Source organism: the organism of the source record quoted next, unplaced genomic scaffold, assembly GCF_019419815.1.
Source record: "Pyrus x bretschneideri cultivar Hongxiangsu unplaced genomic scaffold, Pyrus_bretschneideri_v1 Contig22, whole genome shotgun sequence".
In the NCBI taxonomy this organism is placed as follows: domain Eukaryota; kingdom Viridiplantae; phylum Streptophyta; class Magnoliopsida; order Rosales; family Rosaceae; genus Pyrus; species Pyrus x bretschneideri.
This window is the reverse complement of record NW_025999524.1, coordinates 2,244,829-2,267,099: the sequence shown is the minus strand read 5'-3', so window position 1 is coordinate 2,267,099 and position 22,271 is coordinate 2,244,829. Positions and strand designations below refer to the sequence as shown.

Below are 22,271 nucleotides of genomic sequence, written 5' to 3'. Positions count from 1 at the left end.
TTTCCAATTTCACTGGTTTATTAAAAAAAAAAATTAATTTCTTATTGCATTTTCTTCTTACATTTCAGGTTGCATTATTGAGATGACTCTGTTTAGATGATATATGAAAAAATCACGAGCATCTGCATTTAGGCGTTTGAAATAAAGTTGATTGATTATTCATTATCCCATTCATGAACAGTTTGACACAGTCACCCTTTTTTTTACAACTCGTATATTAATTAATCCTTTATGTGTGGTTGATAAATGTAACATTTCGAACTTTAATGCAAGCTTTACTAGTGTAAATTGTTATCCATGAAGATCCTTGAGGAGGTAGCAGAAAATGGTGGGAAGTGGGAACCCTAATTCCAAAGGTAAAGGGCAAAGGTGCAAAGGTGCAAAGGCAAAACTGCAATGATTACATGAATGCGATTGGAGCCACTTGATAATCTTTTTCCTTTTTCATAAAAATGATGTAAAATTACCAATCAGTCCCTGTTAGGGTTTTTGACTTGGAAAAGTGGGTCCCCACCTGCGGCCACCACTGTCTTAATGGATTGAATGAAAAAGAGCTCCGCACGTGGAGTCTGAATCAAGGAACAGTCTAACCACAATAAAAACGACACAGCTCATCAAATTTTAATATTTTTGGTAGGAAAAAATATCAAACGAATAAAAATGAGAAACGTCCAAAGTTACAACAAACCCTCGTCCTCCTAATGAATGAAAGCAATAATTTCAACGGCCAAAACCCTTGGTTTTTTTTTTAAAAAGAGCGGTAATATTTCAAGAATTACAACCAAGTTCATGCATATATAGAACATGATGAATAAATAAACTGTATTTTATCATATAATTGTAAGAAACAGCAAACAAATATGATCCGTGAGCTTTACGCAATCAATCGGATCATATAAATATCTTTTTATCACAACATAAGTATTTACTTAAAGATAATTTTTTTATTTGATATAGATAAATTTGGATTAAATGAGTAGTCATTTGGTATGTCTTAGTAGATTAATCTATTTTTTTACAAAGATAATATATGAATGATTAACTTAAATATAGACAGAATTACGGAGTTGTTGGATTATTTGATAAATCCTTCAATATAATAGGGTTGTTAGATTATTAAAATATTTTCTTGTGGCCAATTCTTAATATAACGAATCCAAATGAAAAGCTGAAATAATCTGGTAATTAAAAAATAAAAATAAACAACTTAAAACAAAGAGAAAAATTTGAGCTTTTTATTATGGATCATAGGCCGACCATATAATTCCCACTCATTATTTTTGTTGCTTAAAGCTTGCCTGGCCTCTTCCCTCGAGTCTTGACCCTTATCCTTTCTTTTCTGTTATCTTCTCTCCCTGTCACAAAAGGGAGAGAGAAACAACTCAACAACTGCTGAGCTGCCACCTTCCCCTTTCTGCAAAGAATTTCATGCTCCACAGTCCACACGAGCGAGACCCACTAGGCCAGGCCAGACCACCACAAATTGATAGAAATTGAGCTGCTGGGTCAGCTCTCTACAGTTGTTCGTACCAGGAGAAACCAAGGAAAAAAAATTAAAAAAAATTAAAAAATTGTGAGTGAGTGAACGATCGTCCCCCCCCATATGATCATGGAAGCAGATAATGGGATCCGCTGCAGGCCCAATTTTCCACTACAATTCATCGACAAAACCAACCAAGTCGATGACGATCCAGAACCAGTTGCAGCATGCTCTACTGTCGCCGACCCCGGCTCAGACCCCAACCGAACCGGTTCGTCTATCCAAGAACAACAACCCAGTAACAAGAAGCCTCCTGCGAAGAGGACATCCACCAAAGACAGGCACACCAAAGTGGACGGGAGGGGCCGCCGCATCCGCATGCCTGCCACATGCGCAGCTAGGGTTTTCCAGCTCACGCGGGAGCTAGGGCACAAGTCCGACGGCGAGACCATCGAGTGGCTCCTCCAGCAGGCCGAACCTTCTGTCATCGCCGCCACTGGAACCGGCACTATTCCCGCCAACTTCACCTCCCTCAACATCTCGCTCAGGAGCTCCGGGTCCAGCATGTCGGCGCCGTCGCACTACTTGAGGACTAACGCAAGTAATTATTACTTCAACTCCAACAACTTCGGAGCAGCTGCCTCCACCTCTCAGTTGGTTACGGAGGAGAACGCGCAGCGCGGAAGGATTTTGTTTCCCGGTGTAGGGTTAATGTCGTCTGAGAATTCTCCTCCGTCGTCGATGTTGTGGAATTTCAATCATTCTGGCAATAATAATGTGAGTAATAATACAATGTTGGAAGCCAAGCAAGAGTTAGGTGATCATCATCAGGCTGTTACTCTAGATGAGGCTAGTAGCATGGCAAGAAAGCGGATTCGGCCGGAGCAAGATTTGTTATCTGCGAGTACGGGCCCGATTCCGGCTAGTCAAAATACAACTCCGGCGACGTTTTGGATGGTGGCAAATAATAACCTTAGTAATAGCCAAGGGAGTATTCATCACGAGCACACTAATTCCATTAATCCCATGTGGACAATTCCGACAATTGGCAACGCCGGCAATATGTATAGGGGGCCAGTGGCTGGAGGCAGCCACGGCCTACATTTTATGAATTTCGCTTCTCCAATGGCTATATTGCCTGGCCAACAATTGGGTTTGGGATCAAGTACAACGAGTCATGGCGCCGCTGACAGCCACTTGGGTGTGCTGGCGGCGCTCAACGCATATCGGCCTATTCTTGGCGGGGTAGCCATGGAGTCTACTGCGAACGGGCAGCATCATCCGCACCATGGAGCGGACGAGGGACATGATCGTAATACCAATGCTAGGTAGCCTCTACTAATTAATCCTAGCTAGGTTAAGTATTACAACAAGAGTACTACGGTTTTTGGTGCTTTTTCTTTCTAGAATAATTAATTACTAGTGTCTTAATTAAGTACATATATGTCCATTTTACAGCGATGGCGCAAGTAATTTGATTGCTTTGAATTTGAGTTTAATGTTGAATATTTTGTGTGAGCCAGCTAGTCATTAAGAAGATTTTATTAGGGTTTTCATCACGTTTATACTATGAGTGGACGACAGTTGTGTTTTAATTACAAAAACATATATATAGCATGCTTTCCAGTGTGATTGAACTGTGATCAATATATGACTTCTTCATGCTTAAGTTGCTAATTAGTAACTGTTAATTCATAATATATTGCTATAACATATTTGCCACAGATCGTGTTTAGGAAAGCCTACATGCATGCATTTTTGTCGTTATTAATGAATTAAGGCTCATTTGTTTGTTATCTTGGATCAACATATATAAACTCGATCAAAATTTGTTTCTGTGGAACCATTTGCTTCCCCAACTGAAAGGTTTGCATGTCTGATTATGACTGGCTAGACATATGTATATAATGATGTCCCATGATCACGAACTAGAGTTTTTTTTTTAACATGCATCGGTGTATGAGATGCACTAGTGTTTGACCACATCTCCAACTCCAAACCCTCCGCCATGAAGGGTTTCATGTCTCCGCCCAAGTCGACCTCCGGGTTCCTGTCAACAGTTAAGATTGCAAGGCTGAACTCGAACATCAAGGGTGGCAGTATGCCACCGTCAACGCCAAGTCGCACTCGTCGATCATCTACATTTGCTATAAAAAAAAAAAAATTTAATGTCAGACTTCGAGTCCAAGAAATGGCAAACTTTCGATTCCCTGGCAGCGTTAGAGGAGGAGTCGCGCGAAGCTACGCCGTGTCGTTCAAAGTGCTGGCCATGGACCTTGCTGTCGTCGTTGTCTTCGTCTTCTCACTCTCCTTCGTCTTCACTTCCTGTACCGTCTCCTCCGATCTCGCAGCTCCAATGCAGTTTTTTTTTTTTTTTTTTTTTATTTGAGTAAATCGATATTTTTATACTAGGAGAGGGAGTTTGGCTAAGTCACACAATGGGCAGCCTAATTTAGTATCAAATTCGCCATCCACGAGATTCGAACATAAGAGCTCTCACTTCTAAGCGAAAACGAATACTACTAGACCACAGTTCTCGATTTTCAATATTGAACTTTTTTATAACTCTTTAATGAGTGATTATGGATTTCATGGGTTCACCCCTAAACCACCTGTTAACTAATGGGTTGCTAACGGGTTAACCCATTATTAACCAAGCCTATTCAATCTCCACCCGTTAGTTGAAATTTTGCAAGCGAATTGAGTCGTGTTAACAAGTTGGGTCCATCTTGCCAACTCTATATAGGATACACCATACCATTGTAGAATTTTACACAATCGTTCATTGATCAAAATCTGAAATTTTATGAGCCGCTAAGAATCAGAAACATTTGCTTCCCTCGCTATAACATTGGACTTCATATTTCATTTTAAGAGTTTCCATGTCTGGTTCTGATTCGCTAGACGTACATCTCCCACGATCATGAATTAATAGTATGCATCATACTGCTGCTCTCCTAGTAGCTATTGCGGCTGTGATTCAGGTTCCGTACGTAGGCCAGGCCAGGATGAAAGAGCCCCACGGGCCACGACGCATAATCAGTTCGATTCGGACCCTTATTAAGGTGGCAGCACGCACTAGCTACTCACGTTTTATCAAACTCAATGATACATTGCAGGAGGATGCTACAATTACGATCGATGTACTCGTGAATCAACTGACCATAGCTTAATTAATTGAAACCAATAATATACAGTGGTACTCGCTGACTTCTGCATGCATTTCCTCTTCTTTCTTCTTATGGTAACATATAGAGATGGATTAATTGATGGATCAAATCAAGTGGCTTGCTAGCTTAGCTACTACTGATCTTCATGTGGTCCTGCAGGACCATTTTCATTCATTGTTTTGGTTAAGTGGGTAGCTAGGACTTGGCAGATAGACATTGATACCACGTACGTACTGCAGTTCTTCATGGACACACACACACACACACACACACATACATATACATACATGTGTGTGTATTAATTTTTCCTACCTATATATGTTCCTATATTAATTAAGTCTTATTAACAAGCAATGACAATGAACGATCGATCTGAAACGTCGGTCGTGTAAGTTGGTCATCATTTTAGCATTACGACATGGGTTGATTTGCTTTTATTTTTCATGAATGTGCGCGTGCGCGCGCACACACACTTACTATGTATATATAAAATGTTCAAAGAGTTGTTGCACGCAAGTTGGAATCTTTTAGGCCTAATTTTTTTGGGAGACTTTGGATGCGGTCCCTATCTTCAATATTCTTTAATTGAAACCTTATTGGTTTTCAATGTTTGATCAAAGTCCCTGAATTGTGTACACTTCAATAAATTAGTATTAATGTATGTTATTTTTTTAATTTAAAATTTATAATTGCAGTTAATTACCTATATTTATGGAATTAAAAACTCATAATTTGTGATTTAAATATTAAAAATAGATTAAACTCTTAAAAATCCTTATCATCATAATCTTCACAATCATCAATAACAGTCTTAAAACCCATAACCTTGAGGAATAATGTACTACAAAACATTGAAGACATCAATACCAACCTGATGTGTACATTCATCAATTTAACGAAAAAACAATTAATGTACTACAAAACATTGGGTACATTCTCTTAAAAAAATGTACTATAAACTTGAGTACATTCTTCGCATAAACCTCACATGGATACATACGGGTTTATTCTATGATTGAAAAAATAAAAAAAAATAAACATATGGGTAAACCTCACATGGACTCATATTATGTTATCCATGTTTACAAGTGGGTACAATATTTATTGACATATGGGTACATTCTAGGACCCAATAAAAAACATATAGGTAAGTGATATGGGGTACATAATATAAACATAAATATTGCACCCAAAAATTATGAACCTGGATACACAATATGAATACAAAAATATTGTGCTCACTTATGTATGGATACATAATACAAAGTATTTTTTCCCACTTATTTTTATTTTTTTCGGTAGAATAAAAAAAATAAACAAAACGTTTAGGAATTAAATTGTATTGAAAAAGTAATTAATGTAGGATGATAGTTAGTTGCATGAAATAGAGGAGTTAAACACTCAATTAAATTCTTACTTATAATAAAAGAATCTAAAATGATGATGTGGAAATAACTTAAGGACTTCAATCAAAAGTTTAAAAGACATAAGGTTTTAATCAAGGAAATGTCATCACTATGGATTAGAACCTAATTTTTCCTTCTTTTTGTATTTTTTTAATTTGAACAAACGATATTATCTACAATTAGGGGTGGGGGAGTGGGCCAAACGGCCTCACAATTGGCTAGCAATAATGTGGTTCAAATTTACCTTTGGCAAGAATCGAACCTAAGACCTCTCACTTACAAGTGAAGAGAAATACCAATACTAAGTGGCTCTTTTAGGCCTAACACGTGGATAACATAAACAAGGTGGCGTGGAGCACTTGTAGCTAGGGCTGGGCAGGGGCCGGGCCGGGCCCAATTTTGAAGGGACCGGACCGGACCTAGATTCAAAGGGAACGGGGCGGGGATTACATTTTCTAATATAAGAACCGGACATTACCCGGCCCGGTTGAAACGGGCCGGTTCGAGCCGGGTCCACGGGTCCTTTTTTTTTTTTTTTTTTTGGTTGTTTGAAAAAAAAAAAAAAAAAAATTGTACGGATTGCAGATTGCAATCTGCACAAAAACTGCACAGATTGCAATCTGCACAAAACTGCACAGATTGCAAAGTGCAAACTGCACAGATTTGCACAAATTGCAATTGCAGAAAGTCACATACTGCATTTATGCATATTTTGCACAAATTCACCATTATTCACATCCAATCTAAATACAAAGTCCAACATCCAAGTTCATAGATTAACAATACATCCAAAACAATAATATTACATCTTCCAACATCTAAAAATCAAATCAACATACAAAATATCCGAAAATCCAAGACATCCAAATTCCAAGAATCAAATAATCCAAAACAACATAAACATGACATCCGCAACAAATTTCAAATTAACATCTAAAACCACATCCAAGTTCCAACGCCCAAGTCAACTCATTCATAAGGCACATTCGAAACATAATGAAAAGGATCTAAAACAAATAAGCTTTAGAGCTTACCGAAACCGATGAGGTATGCTCAGGTATTTGAGAAATATGTATTTGGATTAGGCTCTGCTCAACCAAAGGCGATTGGATGCTAGGCTACCTCAAAGCTTGAACACAAACCAAGACATAAGAGATCATTAGATATGAGAGATTGGAAGCATATTACATAATCAGTGCAGGAAAACTTGAAAATAACACAAAAACCAGTGCAGCTAGTCGGTTACAGGGATTAAATAGCGTTAACAATAAGGGATGTTAACTTGACAAAGAAGTTATATTCTCACATGCAAAGCATAGAAGATGGTTCACATATATAGTTATCCAAAACACAATCTGTAATTAGGTTCGAGTAGTTATCCAAAACACAATCTGTAATTGGTTGCATCCCTGTCAAGAGCCTTAAAAACACCACACTAAGGCCATACACAATTACACATCGCTCTTATCCGTTAGCTTATGAGCATCAAGAAGCTTCAAGATTTTTAAGCACACTAATAAGAGAAAAAGAACAAGAGAAAAAGAACACACATGCACGCTAATATGCAAATAGCAGTTAAAAGTCTTCCCAAATTATATCAACTTGCATTGTTTGCAATGCATACTTTTTCTGTCTCCTTTCCGTGTTCAGTAAATTGATAATGCATTAGCAGGATAATACAACCACGTGCAGATGATATTATGTTAGTCAGAAACCACGAAACAGTAAATTTTGATAACTCATAAGGAGCCGGAGGTTAATGCATTGGAAGTTCTATTTCCAGATCTTATCACTCTCCACTCTCCAGCAAGAGCGTCGAGAAGCTTCAAGATTTTTAAGATGCATGTGTGTTTCCTTCCGGTTAAGACTTAAGTTAGGAATCTCAATGACTTAACAGTCGGAAGAGTTTGCCCTGATGTCAGGGGCTGGAATATATATTCAAGGGACAGTTACAATCAAAGGGGGATAACATTACACCTTCAACTTAACAGTCGGAAGAGTTTGACCTTCAACTTTTAAAACCTAGATATAAATTTGATATCCATTGTCACATTACACCTTCAACTTTTAAAACCTAGATATAAATTTGATTGGATAAGATTACCTTTGTTGTCTTTAGCAGAGATAGACCTTCAATCCCAGAAGTCATCCTCAGTGCACCAGATTTCTTTGCGATTTACCTCTGTTGTATGCTTCTCATATCCTAATTTGAAACCTTTAACAAATATGGCAATGAAAATAAATTAAAAATTTTAAAAATGAACAGAAATAGAATGGATGTCTCCGGATTGCAAATCAATATGCTTGGAAATACTTCAGATTCTTCAGAATATATGTGAAATACAAGGACTTCTACTCAACATTTGGATGTGAAAACAAGCTAAAAAATCAAAAAATCCACCAAATCAGCAAGAACAAACATGAACATCCCAATCCCAATATATTGAGCACAGATTACATACATCAGATCAGAGGTTAAAGAACCTATTTAAAAAAAAAAAAAAAAAAAGAGGTTAAAGAATTCACCTGAACTGGCAACGGCGATGGAGTGTTGGTGATCACGACGGCGGTGATGTCGTCGGGAAAGAGTGAACAAGAATCGGGAAGATGGCTTGTGCGGGTGCCTGGGTCTAGGATGAGATGTCGAGGATAACAATCAAGAAGAAGATCGAGGTCGAGGTCGAGAGAGAGTAAAGACGGAGAGGTTGAGGTCGAGGTGAGGTTGGACTTCAGAGACGGAGAGGTCGAGGAGAACAATCAAGAAGAAAATCGAGGATGAGATGTCGGACTTCAGAGTTCAGAGACGGAGAGGTCGAGGTCGATCGAGAGAGAGCAAAGACTCTCACATCTCACTGAATCATATTCAATTAGGGTAAAACCAACGGTCATGATTGGAAGGTATGTTTATTTTCAATCTGGGCCGTCCATTTCAATTACAAACGGGCCGGTTCGGGGCCCCCTTTTTCTATAAATCTAGAACCGGCCCGACCCTAGAATGCCATTACCTAGGCCCGCCCCGCCCCGTTTCTCCTATTTAAAAACAGGACCCGCCCCGACCCGCCTATACCCGCCCCTACCCGCGGGTCCAGGACCCGTTTGCCCAACCCTACTTGTAACTGTTGAGCTTCACACATGGACCAACACGCTGTGACACCATGTTAATCTATACAATATGAATCAATTTAGACACTGTAAATTTTGTAAGAGAGGGAAGAACTTCATAAAGAAAGGAAGAAGAGGAAAGAACAATTCTTGATTCTATTTCTGAATGAAGAAGTAATGCAAGGAATGAGACTTTATAGTCTTTGACACTACAAGCTTAACAATTATCTAACCAAGTCTCTAATCTCATGACAAGTATCACAATCTGAACAACATATCTACTCTATCAGTATTGTAGTCATCCTCCATTTTATATTGAAATATAGAACAAGATATATGAGTGTATGGCAAGAGGACTTTAAAATCTCCATGCCACATTGGTAGGTAAGACGATCAATATCGCTGGCCCCGGTGGATATTATTGTTATTCAAGTAGCACTATACGCAAGTTAGCCATGAAGGTAAAATTGCTCATCATTGGAGCTTCCAGATGCTTCACTATAATAGTGTAAAATCCAACCTAGCTACTGTTTCATACAGTGGTTTTCATTTAACTGCAATCCGACCGCATGATGATAACGTTACTAAAATGAATATTGTTAATGCTTCAATAAGTATGCATGTGATTCGTTGTACTATAGTTCTCTAATCATTGTGATTAATTTTTATATATTTGAAAGAAATATTGTCTTCAAACTGTTTGAGCTTGTTAGCTATGCTTCTGGTTTGTTCTAATACTATATTCGAATTCGGTATCGTTTTTGAATTTTTAAGGTCTCGTTTATTTGTTGTTTATGATTGAATTAGATTAATAGATAATTTTTAATATTCAAAATATATTAAAGATAGAGTAGAATGATTTTTTCATTTTGAGGATATTAAAATGGGGTTACACTTTAAAGAAGATAATTAGACTGTATCCTACCTCCAAGTCAGCCACAACCTTTTCATTTCTTTCATAACTTAAAAATAATAGTTTATTTGCTCCAATTCAATCCTCTATACTAAATAAGGCCTAAGATTTCAACCAAAAGAACACCGCCTAAGAGACTGGAGGTTTAGTATTGTTGTGCTTTGAAAAAAAACTGCTTCTGTTATGCTGTGAGAATAAATTTATTTTTGCTGCTTCACGTTTTTAGCTTTTTTTCACCCAAAACTGTGAAAATAAGCTGTTTTTAAGTATTTACCAAACAGATTTTTGAGCTCAACTTTTTTTATACTCATTTTTTATAAAAGCACCTCAGTACTAAATCAGTACTAATTTTCCTATTCATGAATGACAACAAAAAACAAAAAACAAAAAATTAAAGAGCAAAATAATTAATGGAAACCAATGCTGTGAACTAGTATGTTTGTTGGTATAATATATAAATAAATAAATTTACAGCTAACAATTAAATCATGTATTAATGTGACGTGCATGCATTTGGATACCGTAAGCAATTTTAGGCCTGACAGTGACAGTACGCTGCAGTGCAGTTGCCCTATTTTGGCCATTGCTTTCCTGTTGATTCAATGGAAAGAAAATTTGAAGTTGAAGGAAGGTTATTAAATATATTAAAATAATACTGTCCATAGCAATATGTATAAGTATTGGTTTGGTAATGAGGTATTTTATAAAAATTGGGTATAAAAAAAAGCTGAGCTCAAAAAGATGTTTGGTAAACACTTAAATATAGCTTATTTTCACAATTTTGGATGAAAAAAAAACTGAAAACGTGAATCATTAAAAATGAGCTTATTCTCACAGCACAACAGAATCAATTTTTTTTTTTCAAAGTACAAGCAATACCAAACCATCCCTAAGTATATAGATTCAAATTTTATATTGCACAGTAGTGGAGATAAGTGTTGTTCCTAGCGTCACAACATTGGTTCATATCCTGTCAACTCCCTAATTTAACAAATTTATCGTTTTATTAGGTGAAAGAATTTTATAAGAAAAACTAATGAAAAAGGTTTGAAAACTTTGAGTTTTAACGATAAAGATAAAATAAAGAGTAAAGTAAATAGTACCATGATTGATTTTTTAGTGTAAAAATATGATTTTTTTTGTTAAAATGAACAGTATCAGAAACTTTTGGTTAAAGTTTTAATTTTATATGTGCAACTGTTTGCACTGTTACGCATGCGCCGACGCATTTCATTTGTTTTTTTCCTAGATTTTGGGCCTAGATAGCAGAAGCACTAACTAAAACCCCGCTCCAATTTATCTGGGCCCACCAATTATTACTCATATTCATTAATATCAAATCTACTAATCTTTTTTAGGTGAAGGATTCGTGCAAAGTAGTCTTAAAAAAACTGATCTTTATGTTAATTATGTGACAATAACGTGAGATATCACCGTTAATCCGTGATATCAATTGATTATATTTGGATGATTTTTATTCTGTTCAAGTGATTTGGGGGACAGAAATGGTGACCCGTATTAGATTTGAGCAAGTAATTCATATTCGATGCACAACTTTTCAGTTGGAATTAAGACTTGACAATCTAATTAACTTGCCTACTAGCAATACTTAGTAATGACACGCTTTCGAGGCTAAGGCAATTTAGGGGTAACAACTAGAGCAAAACTATATTCGCAACAAGTTTGGATAATTAATTAACAAGGTTGGATAAGGACTTAACAGAGATCTTAGAGAGATCTTATGTATTAATGATGATTAGGGACTGTAATCCCGCCCGAAGTTCAAAAAATCGGTGCCTAATTTCTTGTGTACAGTTAGATTCTCCGCAAAATCAGCTTCCCCCTTGCAACATTTCAACCCTTTCTTTCTTGTCACCTTTATAGCCAGCTTTTTGAAACCCCTTCTCCAATCTTATTATGTTTTTATAGACCCAACTCATAATATTATAAGAGCCAAGAAGATATAGATAGCAAAGCAAATTAGCAAGAGAGATGGGTCGTAACAATAATAATTCTGGGAATTTTCTACAAGTTGTGGTTAACAACTTAGATGTTCTTGCTTTGTATGTGCCCCTCCACCTCCCTCTCTAAATTCTACAACTATATATACGTATGATTCTTCTTGCTTAATTAACCTGGTCCTTAAACATATCTAAGTTGGATTCTTTGTCTCTCATCTGCAGGCCTCTGGTCACACTGGTGTATCCCCTGTAAGTATGGTGTCATGATTCTGTGCCTTTCTTCTTCAACACTGCTAATAGGGATTTTTTGTTACACTTCGGGGTATCTTACATACTAAATATTTTTTTCCACGGCAGATCTTAATCAAGGATCCAATAAAAAGAAATGTGCATATATAGGATACGCCGAAACACGATAGAAGTTTTGCTACTAATAAATGCATAATGCCGTCACCTATATTTCTTATGATATTAATTATTGGGATTTTTTGCTAGATATGCTTCAATTAGGGCAATAGAAACCAAGTCTCGTACCGATGATCAACAATGGCTAACCTATTGGGTTCTGTATTCTCTGATGACAATCTTCGAGCTCACATTCGCCAAAGTCCTTGAATGGTACTGTGCTTTTTCTCTTGCTAGATTTGGGATAAATTGTTCATATTAATTCCGGACTTAGTTCTTAATATCTAATTAAGTAGCAGGTTAGAAAGCGGCAAATTATAACCCTAATTATAGTATAATATCCTTACTGTCGATCAGCCTTCCTGTATGGACTTATGCCAAGTTGATATTCACATGTTGGTTGGTGCTGCCACAATTCAATGGAGCTGCATATGTTTATCGACGATTCATCAGACCATACTATATGAACCCACAAACTGCTCATCAGATGTGGTATTTCCCAAGAAAGAAGGGCGCCGGCCTCTTCAGCAAGCCGGATGACGTTTTAACCGCTGCCGAAAAATACATGGAAGAGAATGGGACTGATGCATTTGAAAGGCTCATAAGCAAGGTACATTGATATGCCTAGCTAATTTATGTGCGGTCTTTCTATAAAACCTCACTCACTGGTAGCAAATGTGATTAAGTTAGGGACTGTTTATATCGGTGTTAATTAGTAGTGCCCGTCGTTCCGTCTTTTTGGAATCTTAATGGTGGCAAATATGTGATGTAATATTGTTTTTTTATTCTGATTTGCAGGTTGATCGAGAAAGAACCAGCAGGAAGAGCAACAATTACATGATCTTTGATGATGATTATATGTACTGAATCACAGTGCCTGTCTTAATTTTCTTAACATTTATGCTGATCTTTTCCTGAAGAACATTTTGTATGCTACATGTCTTAATGTCATTAAATGGTGTGTGTCGATTTGGCTTTGAGTATTTTTGGCTGCAACTGTTATCTGTTGCTAAAAGCTGCAACCCAATACATCTAATTAACAATACGATACAACCTTAAAACCACATAAACACGATCAGAATCAATAATTTTCTGAAAATTTTCACTGGATATATATAAGTTTCATCAGAGTGTTTATCACGAAACAAAAAAAAAAAAAAAGTAAATATGTCGCTAAATCCTAAATCCAGTAAAGACCTCGTACATGTAACCTAAAATTGATTAGTCTCATTTAGATCCTTCAAACTATAATTTCTTTTCAAGAATCATTGTCATGCACGCAACTTATTGAAACTTCTTCATCCCAAGTAGTGAATGCATGTGCATGTTACCTAAGGGTCGAAGTTATATATATTTATACAGTTGAATAAAAGGTTGAACACGACATATTGGTCTCCAAATGAACCAAAATCGTTAGAATAATTTAACTTTTTGTTCGACTATCAAGAAAGTATGTCACTCACTCGAACTAATTCTACTTCTCATACCAAACTAAATTGGTCTAATAAAACTAAAAGGCCCTCAATGAGCAGTCCTATAATCCAACTATAGTTAAGCAATGAGCCGCTACCTTTGCATCGGACTCCTTTTTGAAAAGCATATTAAGAGACATAACTCTTTCTTCTTTTCGTTTTGGATCAAAGCATTGGGGGACATATCTTTTTTTATTATCAAAATATTGGGGAACATAACTCTATAAAGAATCAATTGTGCCATTTCAAAAGACCACCAGAGTGATGCCAAATGGCAGTCCAAAACGAGCTTACTCTTTACATAGTTAAAATTAATTAAATAATTTTTTTAGTTTAATTTAAATTACAAAATGCAAGATTCAAACTTGAATCAGGTATATAAAGAAAGCGTGTTTGCTCTACCCAATGTGACTGCGCCTATATTATGTATACTTTTTATTTATTTTCTTCTCAACAATAACAATATAAGACATGGTTATTTTATTTATTTATTTTGTATTTAGGTCAACAAATAAGACATGGTTTCAATTTGGGTCAACAAATAAGACATGGTCTCCATTTGGGTCAACAAAATAAGACTTTTTTTTTCTTGGTCAACAAATAAGACAAGCTATTGGCGCAAATACGGACAGAAGCAAACGAGAGAGGATCGGATTTTTATGAAGATTTTGGGAATCTTTCAATTATATTTGTTCAATGTATATCGTGTGACTAATTTTTGTTATGTACTGCTTATATTTAATTTTAAATAAAAAAATTATAATAATTTCTGATCGTATGATATATGATAAGCAAATGTAATTTGAGAATGCCTAAAATCCTTCCAAAAAGAATCCGGTCATTTGGAAAGCAAACCATCCCGGTCCCGCCAGATTTTCAGTGGTGACGTGGCATGAAGCGGGAGCGACGGAGCGACAAAACCAACAGTTAAAACTTCAAAAGACAAGAAAGAAAAGAAAAAGAATGAGAGAGGTCGCACGTTAGCTATCAAACAACCACAATCCACAAAGCTCTGCCAAATTCCACATTGACGACGACGACGACGACAACCTCTCCGGCGTCGCAGAGCGCTCCCTTACTTCTCCTCTCATTTTCCTGTATTTTTTTTTTCCAATTTCTCAGTTTTCTGTTTCTTTTTTTTGTAAGTGAGCGACGTCAGATTTTTGAAAAATGGCGGACGTTCGGCGAATTCCTTCAGCTTTCTCGCAATGCAGGTGAAATCAATCTTCGTTTAACCTAATCTGCGCTCCTTTTGGTCTAGAATGTATGTTTTGGTGTCGAAAATTACGAAATTCGAAGAGTTTTGGAGGAATTCGACGGTGTATGTGAATTTTAGGGGTTCTCTGATTTCTGAGCAAGTAATTTGAGCTGTTTTGGAGCTGAGTGTTGATCAGTGGAGCCCTCCGTGTGTGGCGTTTTAGGGTTTGGGTTTACGGCATTGCGAAATTCTAAGGCTTTGGGGTTGAGTTTCTTGAGCTGCAAGGTTGTTGAGAGCTGAGGTTCATTTGTGGGTGTAATGGGTTAGAGGTGGAGCAAATCAATTCTCTTTTGTAAGTTTAATGGGGAGGAGTTGGGAATTGGGTTATGGTATTAGGTGGTGGTGGTGTTCAAATGGGTGTTGGGTCTTGGACTTCTGGCAAAACCTGATATTGCAACTTGAATGGCTAGTCCCCAGAGAAGCGGTCCGGTCGAGAGGGATATCGACCAGGTTTCTTCTTTTTCATCACTTAAATTCCCATGAATTTTCCATTTGAGTGAACCATGACAAAGTTTTTTGTTCAAATGATGTATTAAGCTTGATCATTGCAGTTTATGGTCTTGTGTTATTTACACCTGTAGCTCATGTTGCTGTTTATTTTCTTCCCCTTCTGTTTCCAGGCCATAACAGCACTTAAGAAAGGTGCAACTTTGTTAAAATATGGACGCAGAGGGAAGCCGAAATTCTGCTCATTTCGGCTTTCTAATGTAAGTTGGCTTCACATACAGCCTTCTCTCGTTTCTGCTCTGTTGGCTCTCAGATAATTCTGGTTTTGTTTCAGGACGAGGCTCTGTTGATATGGTACTCTGGCAAAAAAGAAAAGCACCTTAAACTTAGTCATGTTTCGACAATTCTTCCTGGCCAGCGTACAGTAAGTTTCAGCTTCCGTTCTCTTTTCCGATAAAATCTTCACCAAAGCTCGACTACACAATCAAACCGTGAAAATGTTGTTAAACATTTATGCCTGCTTCCCAAAGATATTGGTAAATATCATTGTGGCTTTTCTATGCAGGCAATATTTCAGCGGTATCCACAGCCTGAAAAGGAGTATCAATCATTTTCACTCCTGCACAACGATAGGTCCTTGAACTTGGTGAGTATATTTGCTACATGTATTGGTACATAAAACAAGTTTAATGTTTCACAGCCAACATGTTCAAAGTTCATCGTTCCAACTGCATTGCACGCGTAAGACCTATAAAAAACTGGGAACCTTATGCTAGAAAAAGAAGGAAAAAAGCAACTAAGAAATTACATTTGTAGTATCATGGTTTAATACGTTACCTCCCTGTTGGACAGATATGTAAAGACAAGAATGAAGCTGAAGTTTGGCTTGTTGGTCTTAAGGCAATAATCACTCGAGGTAACTATCGGAACTGGAGAAGTGAATCAAGATTGGAGGGCACACCAATAGATAGTCCCCATGCTCGTACTCGACGACATTCTCCCTCCAGGACACCATTCTGTATTGGGGTGACTTATCTTTTGTTCTTTCTTTTATAAGGAAACCAAAAAAGGAATAAAGTTCTCTTGACTTGATGTATCAGGCATTTACTTTTTATTTCTTGGTGTTTTTACGTGATACTACAGGATCCAGGAGATACTGAGGGAGTTCCTTTGGAGAATATCCAACAGGGTAGATTAGGACAAGCATTCGCTGACATAATATCTTATACTGCCAACCCCAAGAGTGCCACACAAGCTGAATCAGTCTCGAATGCGTCATTATCACCTGTATCTGTGGATAACTCCAATGGTCGAAATTCTGCATCTGAAGCATTTCGGGTTAGTTTATCTAGTGCTGTAAGCTCGTCTAGTCAAGGTTCTTGTCAAGATGATTTCGATGCTTTAGGAGATGTTTTAATTTGGGGCGAAGGTGTTGGTGGTGGAGTACTTGGAGGCGGTGTGGATAGAGTAGGGAGCTCATATGGTTTCAGGACAGATGCTCTTCTGCCTAAGGTATTGCAATCAACAGTGGTCGTAGATGTTCACGGAATTGCTTGTGGTGCCAGACATGCTGTTTTGGTCACCAAGCAAGGGGAAATCTTCAGCTGGGGAGAGGAGTTAGGAGGCAGACTTGGTCATGGTGTCGATACAGATGTTTCCCACCCAAAGCTCATTGACACTCTTAGTGGAATGAATGTTGAATTAGTGGCATGTGGGGAATATCACACTTGTGCTGTTACACTTTCTGGAGATCTCTATACATGGGGTGATGGTACTCATAATTTTGGCCTGCTTGGGCATGGAAGTGAAGTTAGTCACTGGATTCCCAAAAAGGTATGCGGTCACTTGGAAGGTATACACATATCCTATATAGCTTGTGGACCGTGGCATACAGCTGCAGTGACATCTGGTGGCCAGTTATTTACCTTTGGAGATGATACTTTTGGTGCCTTAGGGCATGGAGATCACAGTAGCACAAGTACGCCACGGGAGGTGGAAACTTTGCGTGGGCTAAGAACAAGAAGGATTGCTTGTGGTATTTGGCACACTGCTGCAGTCGTTGAAGTAATGAATGAATCTTCTTACCCGGAGACTTCTAGTTACTCTTCATATGGGAAGCTCTACACTTGGGGTGCTGGTGATAAAGGCCGACTTGGACATGGTGATGAACAATCTAAACTAGTTCCTGAATGCGTAGCTGCATTGATTGATAAAAACATTTGTCATGTAGCCTGCGGCCATAATCTCACAGTTGGGCTTACAACCTCAGGAAAAGTATATACGATGGGAAGTGCTGCTTATGGACAGCTTGGAAATCCTTCAGCTGATGGGAAAGTTCCCACTCTGGTCGAGGGTAAAATTGCAGATAGTTTTGTTGAAGAAATTGCCTGTGGTTCTTATCATGTTGCGGTTTTGACTTCCAAGATGGAGGTTTATACTTGGGGAAGGGGTTCAAACGGGCAACTAGGCCATAGAGACAATGATCACAGACATACACCTACCCTCGTTGATTGTATGAAGGATAAAGAAGTCAAGAGTGTAGCATGTGGTCCAAACCTAACGGCGGTCACTTGTCTTCATAAATGGGTATCAAGTGCTGACCATTCCGTTTGCTCTGATTGTCACAATCCCTTTGGTTTCAGAAGAAAACGTCACAATTGTTACAACTGTGGGTTAGTCTTCTGCAAAGCATGCAGCAGCAAGAAATCTCTGAAAGCTGCCCTGGCTCCAGATATGAACAAGCCATTTCGGGTGTGCAACGAGTGTTATAGTAAACTGAAGAAGGCTGCAGAAGCCAGTTCTGCTGTGCGAAGTCCTACAATTAGAAGTCCAAATATGTGTCCTAAATCCAATGAGGTGACAGATAAAGAGAATCTGATCCCTATGCTGCGGGCAACACTCTCCAGACTCTCATCTTTTGGCTCAAACAACCAGAGCGATAGCAAGCAGCTTACGCAAGAAAGAAAACCAGAAGTGCATGATAATCAGTGTCTTCCCAGTGTTGAATGGACCTTTGCAGTTAGGGGGCTTTAATTTAACAAAAGCATCAACTCCTCTCACTGGAGATTCAGAAAAAGTTATTTCGCCTCCAGTTCCTGCCTCTAAAAAGGCTTCTCGATACACATCTCCTGTTTCAGAAAGGTCAAGTCCATGCCGGTCTTCTGAAAAAATCATTCTTGAGGATTCAAAGCTTATAAATGGAAGTTTGAGCCAAGAAATCATACATTTAAGGACACAGGTAAGCCTTTTTATAGTGCTTCAATGTCTACAGTCTAATACCTAATGACATCCTTGCATATAGCTAAATCTTTGGTGAGTTCTGGGGTCTGAATCTTTGACATTCTGTAACTGCTGAAGGGAGAGGAACTAGCCTCGCTTATGAACCGAGGAATTGGATTAAAATTTGCATCCATACAAAAATTAGTTAAAGTAATGTGTATACACTAAGCTGATATTGTTCCAAAAACAATGTAGGTAGAAGACCTTACTCTCAAATCCCAACATCTTGAAGCTGAACTTCAACGAACATCAAAGAAATTGAAGGAGGTCTCTACAATAGCCGCAGATGAAGCTGAAAAACGCAAATCTGCAAAAGAAGTTATTAAGTCTCTAACTGCTCAGGTTGCAAACATTTTCGTTTATTTGTTGGGTGTGGCGTTGAAACTGTCCTATTGTCCATTATTTTCTAATATCACAATGATTTTACTTGTCGAACAGTTAAAGGAGATGTCTGAAAGAATGCCTGAAGGACAGATCAGTCACTGCAACACAGGTTCTATTTCTCATGCAATCAGCTTTCGAAACCAGTTATCCAAAGAGCCCTCTCTGTCAAACATAATTACTTCGCAAACTTTATCCAACGGCAATTCAATGGATCGAATCTTAGCTAATGGAACTAAATCACCAACCGAAAATTAGAGCGCGTGCTACAAGATGAACCTGGTGTATATATAACTCTACGCTCCTTGCCAGGCGGCAGTAATGAACTTGTGCGTGTTCGCTTCAGGTATCTCTCTCCCCCTCCCCCCTTTATTTTCACAGTTTGACACGTACAACCAAGTAAACATCTAAGGCCGTGGCTTAGGCTGCAGAAAATTCACTCTCTTTCTATTACAATCGACTTTATACTACGGTGCAGATTGATGAAATACATTTGATGCTCTCTATCTTGTTTGCTGAAATTTAAATTGTTGTCCGACAGTCGGAGACATTTCACTGAAGAAGCAGCGGAGAGATGGTGGGCTGAAAATGGGGCAAAGTTATGTGAGCAGCACAATATAAAAGGTGCAGAGTAAGATGCTGTCAGCTCTCCGGTGCAAACCTCATATGCTTACATCCAACGATCCTCTTCCTCAGCGGAATGTGTAAATTTTTTAACCCCTAAATCATTCCGCAGAGATAGATCGAAGGATATGGAGCCGGATTCGCAGGTAGACTGACAATATAGAATGTCAAAACTGTAGGGAGAGATTTTCCAAAAATTGGAAAATGAAAAGGACATCCATAAGATGAGAGACATTTGAGAATTCTAGATTCGTACCAATAATATCAATCTCTAATCTTATTTTTTGTATATCAAGTTGAACACTGTTCTTTAAACATAACTATCCATCTCAATTGAGCTCGGTCCAGCTTCCTTGATCAGGTTATCTTCTATTCGAACAGGCCGAAATTTCACTTCTCCCGTCTTATTTTCATCTTCCACTTCCTGCACTCTTGTTATATGATCCGGCAACCTTCCGGCAATTGCGTAAATACCTGATAATAGCATTGAATTGGCGGTATGACCATCTTTTAGTTCCACTAGCACTTTCTGTACTGATTCCCTAAGAGCAACATGCCCATAAACCCTGCAAGCCGAAAGCAGTGCACGCCATGCTGTAACATCAGTCTTAATGGGCAAGCTTTCGATTAGTTTATGTGCTTCCTCCAACAACCCTGCACGACCCAAAAGATTGACCATACAACCATAGTGTTCCACCTTCGGCACAAAGCCATACTTGCAAACCATCATCTCGAAACATCTAACTCCCTCTGCCACCAGCCCTCCATGGCTGCAAGCACTTAAAACTGCCAAGAAAGCGACCTCATTAGGTTGACAGCCCTCTTCTTCCATCCTGTCAAATAGCCTCATGGCATTACCCGCCTGCCCATGAACACCATAACCCGAAATCATGGCAGTCCAGGATTTCACATCTTTGCTTCCATGCTCTCAAAGATGTCAAGTGCCCTGTCCAAAAACCCGCATTTAGCATACATATCAATCAGAGCTGTTCCGAGAACGGCATCCAATGCCAAGTTTTCATCTTCCACATAATCCTTGATGCAACTCCATACACTTACAGACCCAGAAGCAGCACAATCCGAAAGCAACCCCGCCAATGTAGATGAATTTGGTTTCATTCCTTCGAGTTTCATCAGGCGCAACAAGGCTACTGCTTCTTCTACCATGCCACATTTTGCAGACTTATCAACCAAACAATTCCATAACACAACATCCTTCACAGAAACTCCATCAAAAATCCGATATCCCAAGTCGATTTGCCCCTTCTTCGAGTACATATCAATCAAAGCAGTAAGAACATGTAAATCTGAACTGAAGCCAATCTTGATGCAATAGCCATGAATACACTCTCCTGCAAGGTGACTCTCTAAATCACCAATGGCAGACAAAAGGTTCAAAACGGTGGTCGCACTAGCCTCAAAACCGATACTACACATTTGCTTGAACAAATCCACAACCACATGAGGCTGAGACGCATGAAGATACCCACCCATCAAAGTATTCAACGAAACCAAATCATTTCTTTGAGGAAATTCATCAAACACCTTCTGGGCATCTTCAATTTTTCCGGAAACACGATAAAACTGCAAAAGGGTATTCTTTACATTGACAAACAGTCCAAACCCAGACCTCATAACAACCCATGAATCCCTCGGCCGATCCCAATGGCCAATTCACGAGCGCAGGCTTTGATCGTCGCGACGAAAGAGAACTGGTCCAGCGTGATATTCTGAGCTCTCAAGTTGTTGAAGATATGAAAAGCATGCTTTGGATCATTGCTGATGGAGTAGGCTCTGAGCATGGTATTGAACATGAAGAGATTTGGATTTTGTATGCGGCTGAAAATGGCGGCGGCGTATTGGATGTCTTGGATGGAAGAGGCGAGAAGCTTGCGGGAGGGAAAAGGAAGGTGGTCGAGACCAGTCTTGACCATGGAGCCATGGATTTGTGAGACTTTTGAGACTTTTTTGCAGGATTGTAATAGAAAAATAAGGCTGAGATCTTGGCAGAAGGCGGAGTTGTGTGTGGGCGAAAGTGTGAGTCTTTGACCCAGACGTGACGACTTGACTATCAATGTCATCAGCCATGCGGCGCTGGCACGGCGGCGGCAACGTTTGAATTGTTTCGAGCTCACGCCAGAAAAGCAGACACTCAAATACCAAAACTCCAAATCCTTCAATTTTTGCTTTCAATAAAAGTTCAAAAAGTTCTTGCAACTGGAATACCAAGCTAGCAATATCTAATGGTACGAGGATATTCTCCCTTCCTAATTTATTTCTATTTCTCCTTCCTTCCCTCCTACTTGAACGGTTACAGTTAAACTACGTCAACATTTTATATTGATTTTTTTTAAAAACAATAGACAAAAACAA

General features: G+C 38.5%; 4 protein-coding genes across 5 annotated transcripts; 3 read left to right on the top strand and 1 right to left on the bottom strand.

Moving 5' to 3' along the window:
• Positions 1-1,430: 1,430 nt before the first annotated feature.
• LOC125477830 (transcription factor TCP15-like) lies at positions 1,431-3,149 on the top strand. Its single transcript, XM_048585316.1, has one exon. It carries the CDS (start codon positions 1,604-1,606, stop codon positions 2,810-2,812), a length of 1,209 nt encoding a protein of 402 aa, XP_048441273.1. The 5' UTR covers positions 1,431-1,603; the 3' UTR covers positions 2,813-3,149.
• An 8,830-nt stretch (positions 3,150-11,979) lies between these two features.
• On the top strand, positions 11,980-13,420 carry LOC125477791 (HVA22-like protein c). Of its 2 annotated transcripts, none has more exons than XM_048585257.1 (5): positions 11,980-12,134; positions 12,255-12,281; positions 12,528-12,650; positions 12,795-13,047; positions 13,236-13,420. In XM_048585257.1, the coding sequence occupies exons 1-5, from the start codon at positions 12,064-12,066 to the stop codon at positions 13,302-13,304; spliced, it is 543 nt and encodes a 180-aa protein (XP_048441214.1). In that variant the 5' UTR covers positions 11,980-12,063; the 3' UTR covers positions 13,305-13,420. The 2 variants fall into 2 exon arrangements, with proteins under 2 accessions (XP_048441214.1, XP_048441213.1); XM_048585256.1 differs by having other exon boundaries at positions 12,094-12,134; positions 12,255-12,354.
• Positions 13,421-14,873: 1,453 nt separating this feature from the next.
• Positions 14,874-20,295, top strand: LOC125477587 (PH, RCC1 and FYVE domains-containing protein 1-like). Its single transcript, XM_048584876.1, is given in 11 exon segments — positions 14,874-15,617; positions 15,788-15,874; positions 15,949-16,038; positions 16,180-16,260; positions 16,467-16,640; positions 16,758-18,602; positions 18,604-18,852; positions 19,089-19,235; positions 19,332-19,515; positions 19,518-19,620; positions 19,816-20,295. Coding segments are annotated over 11 exon segments (3,102 nt in total). The 5' UTR covers positions 14,874-15,569; the 3' UTR covers positions 19,910-20,295.
• Positions 20,151-22,188, bottom strand: LOC103950838 (pentatricopeptide repeat-containing protein At1g26900, mitochondrial). Its single transcript, XM_009362079.3, is given in 3 exon segments — positions 20,151-20,816; positions 20,819-21,538; positions 21,541-22,188. Coding segments are annotated over 3 exon segments (1,767 nt in total). The 5' UTR covers positions 21,980-22,188; the 3' UTR covers positions 20,151-20,208.
• Positions 22,189-22,271: the final 83 nt, after the last annotated feature.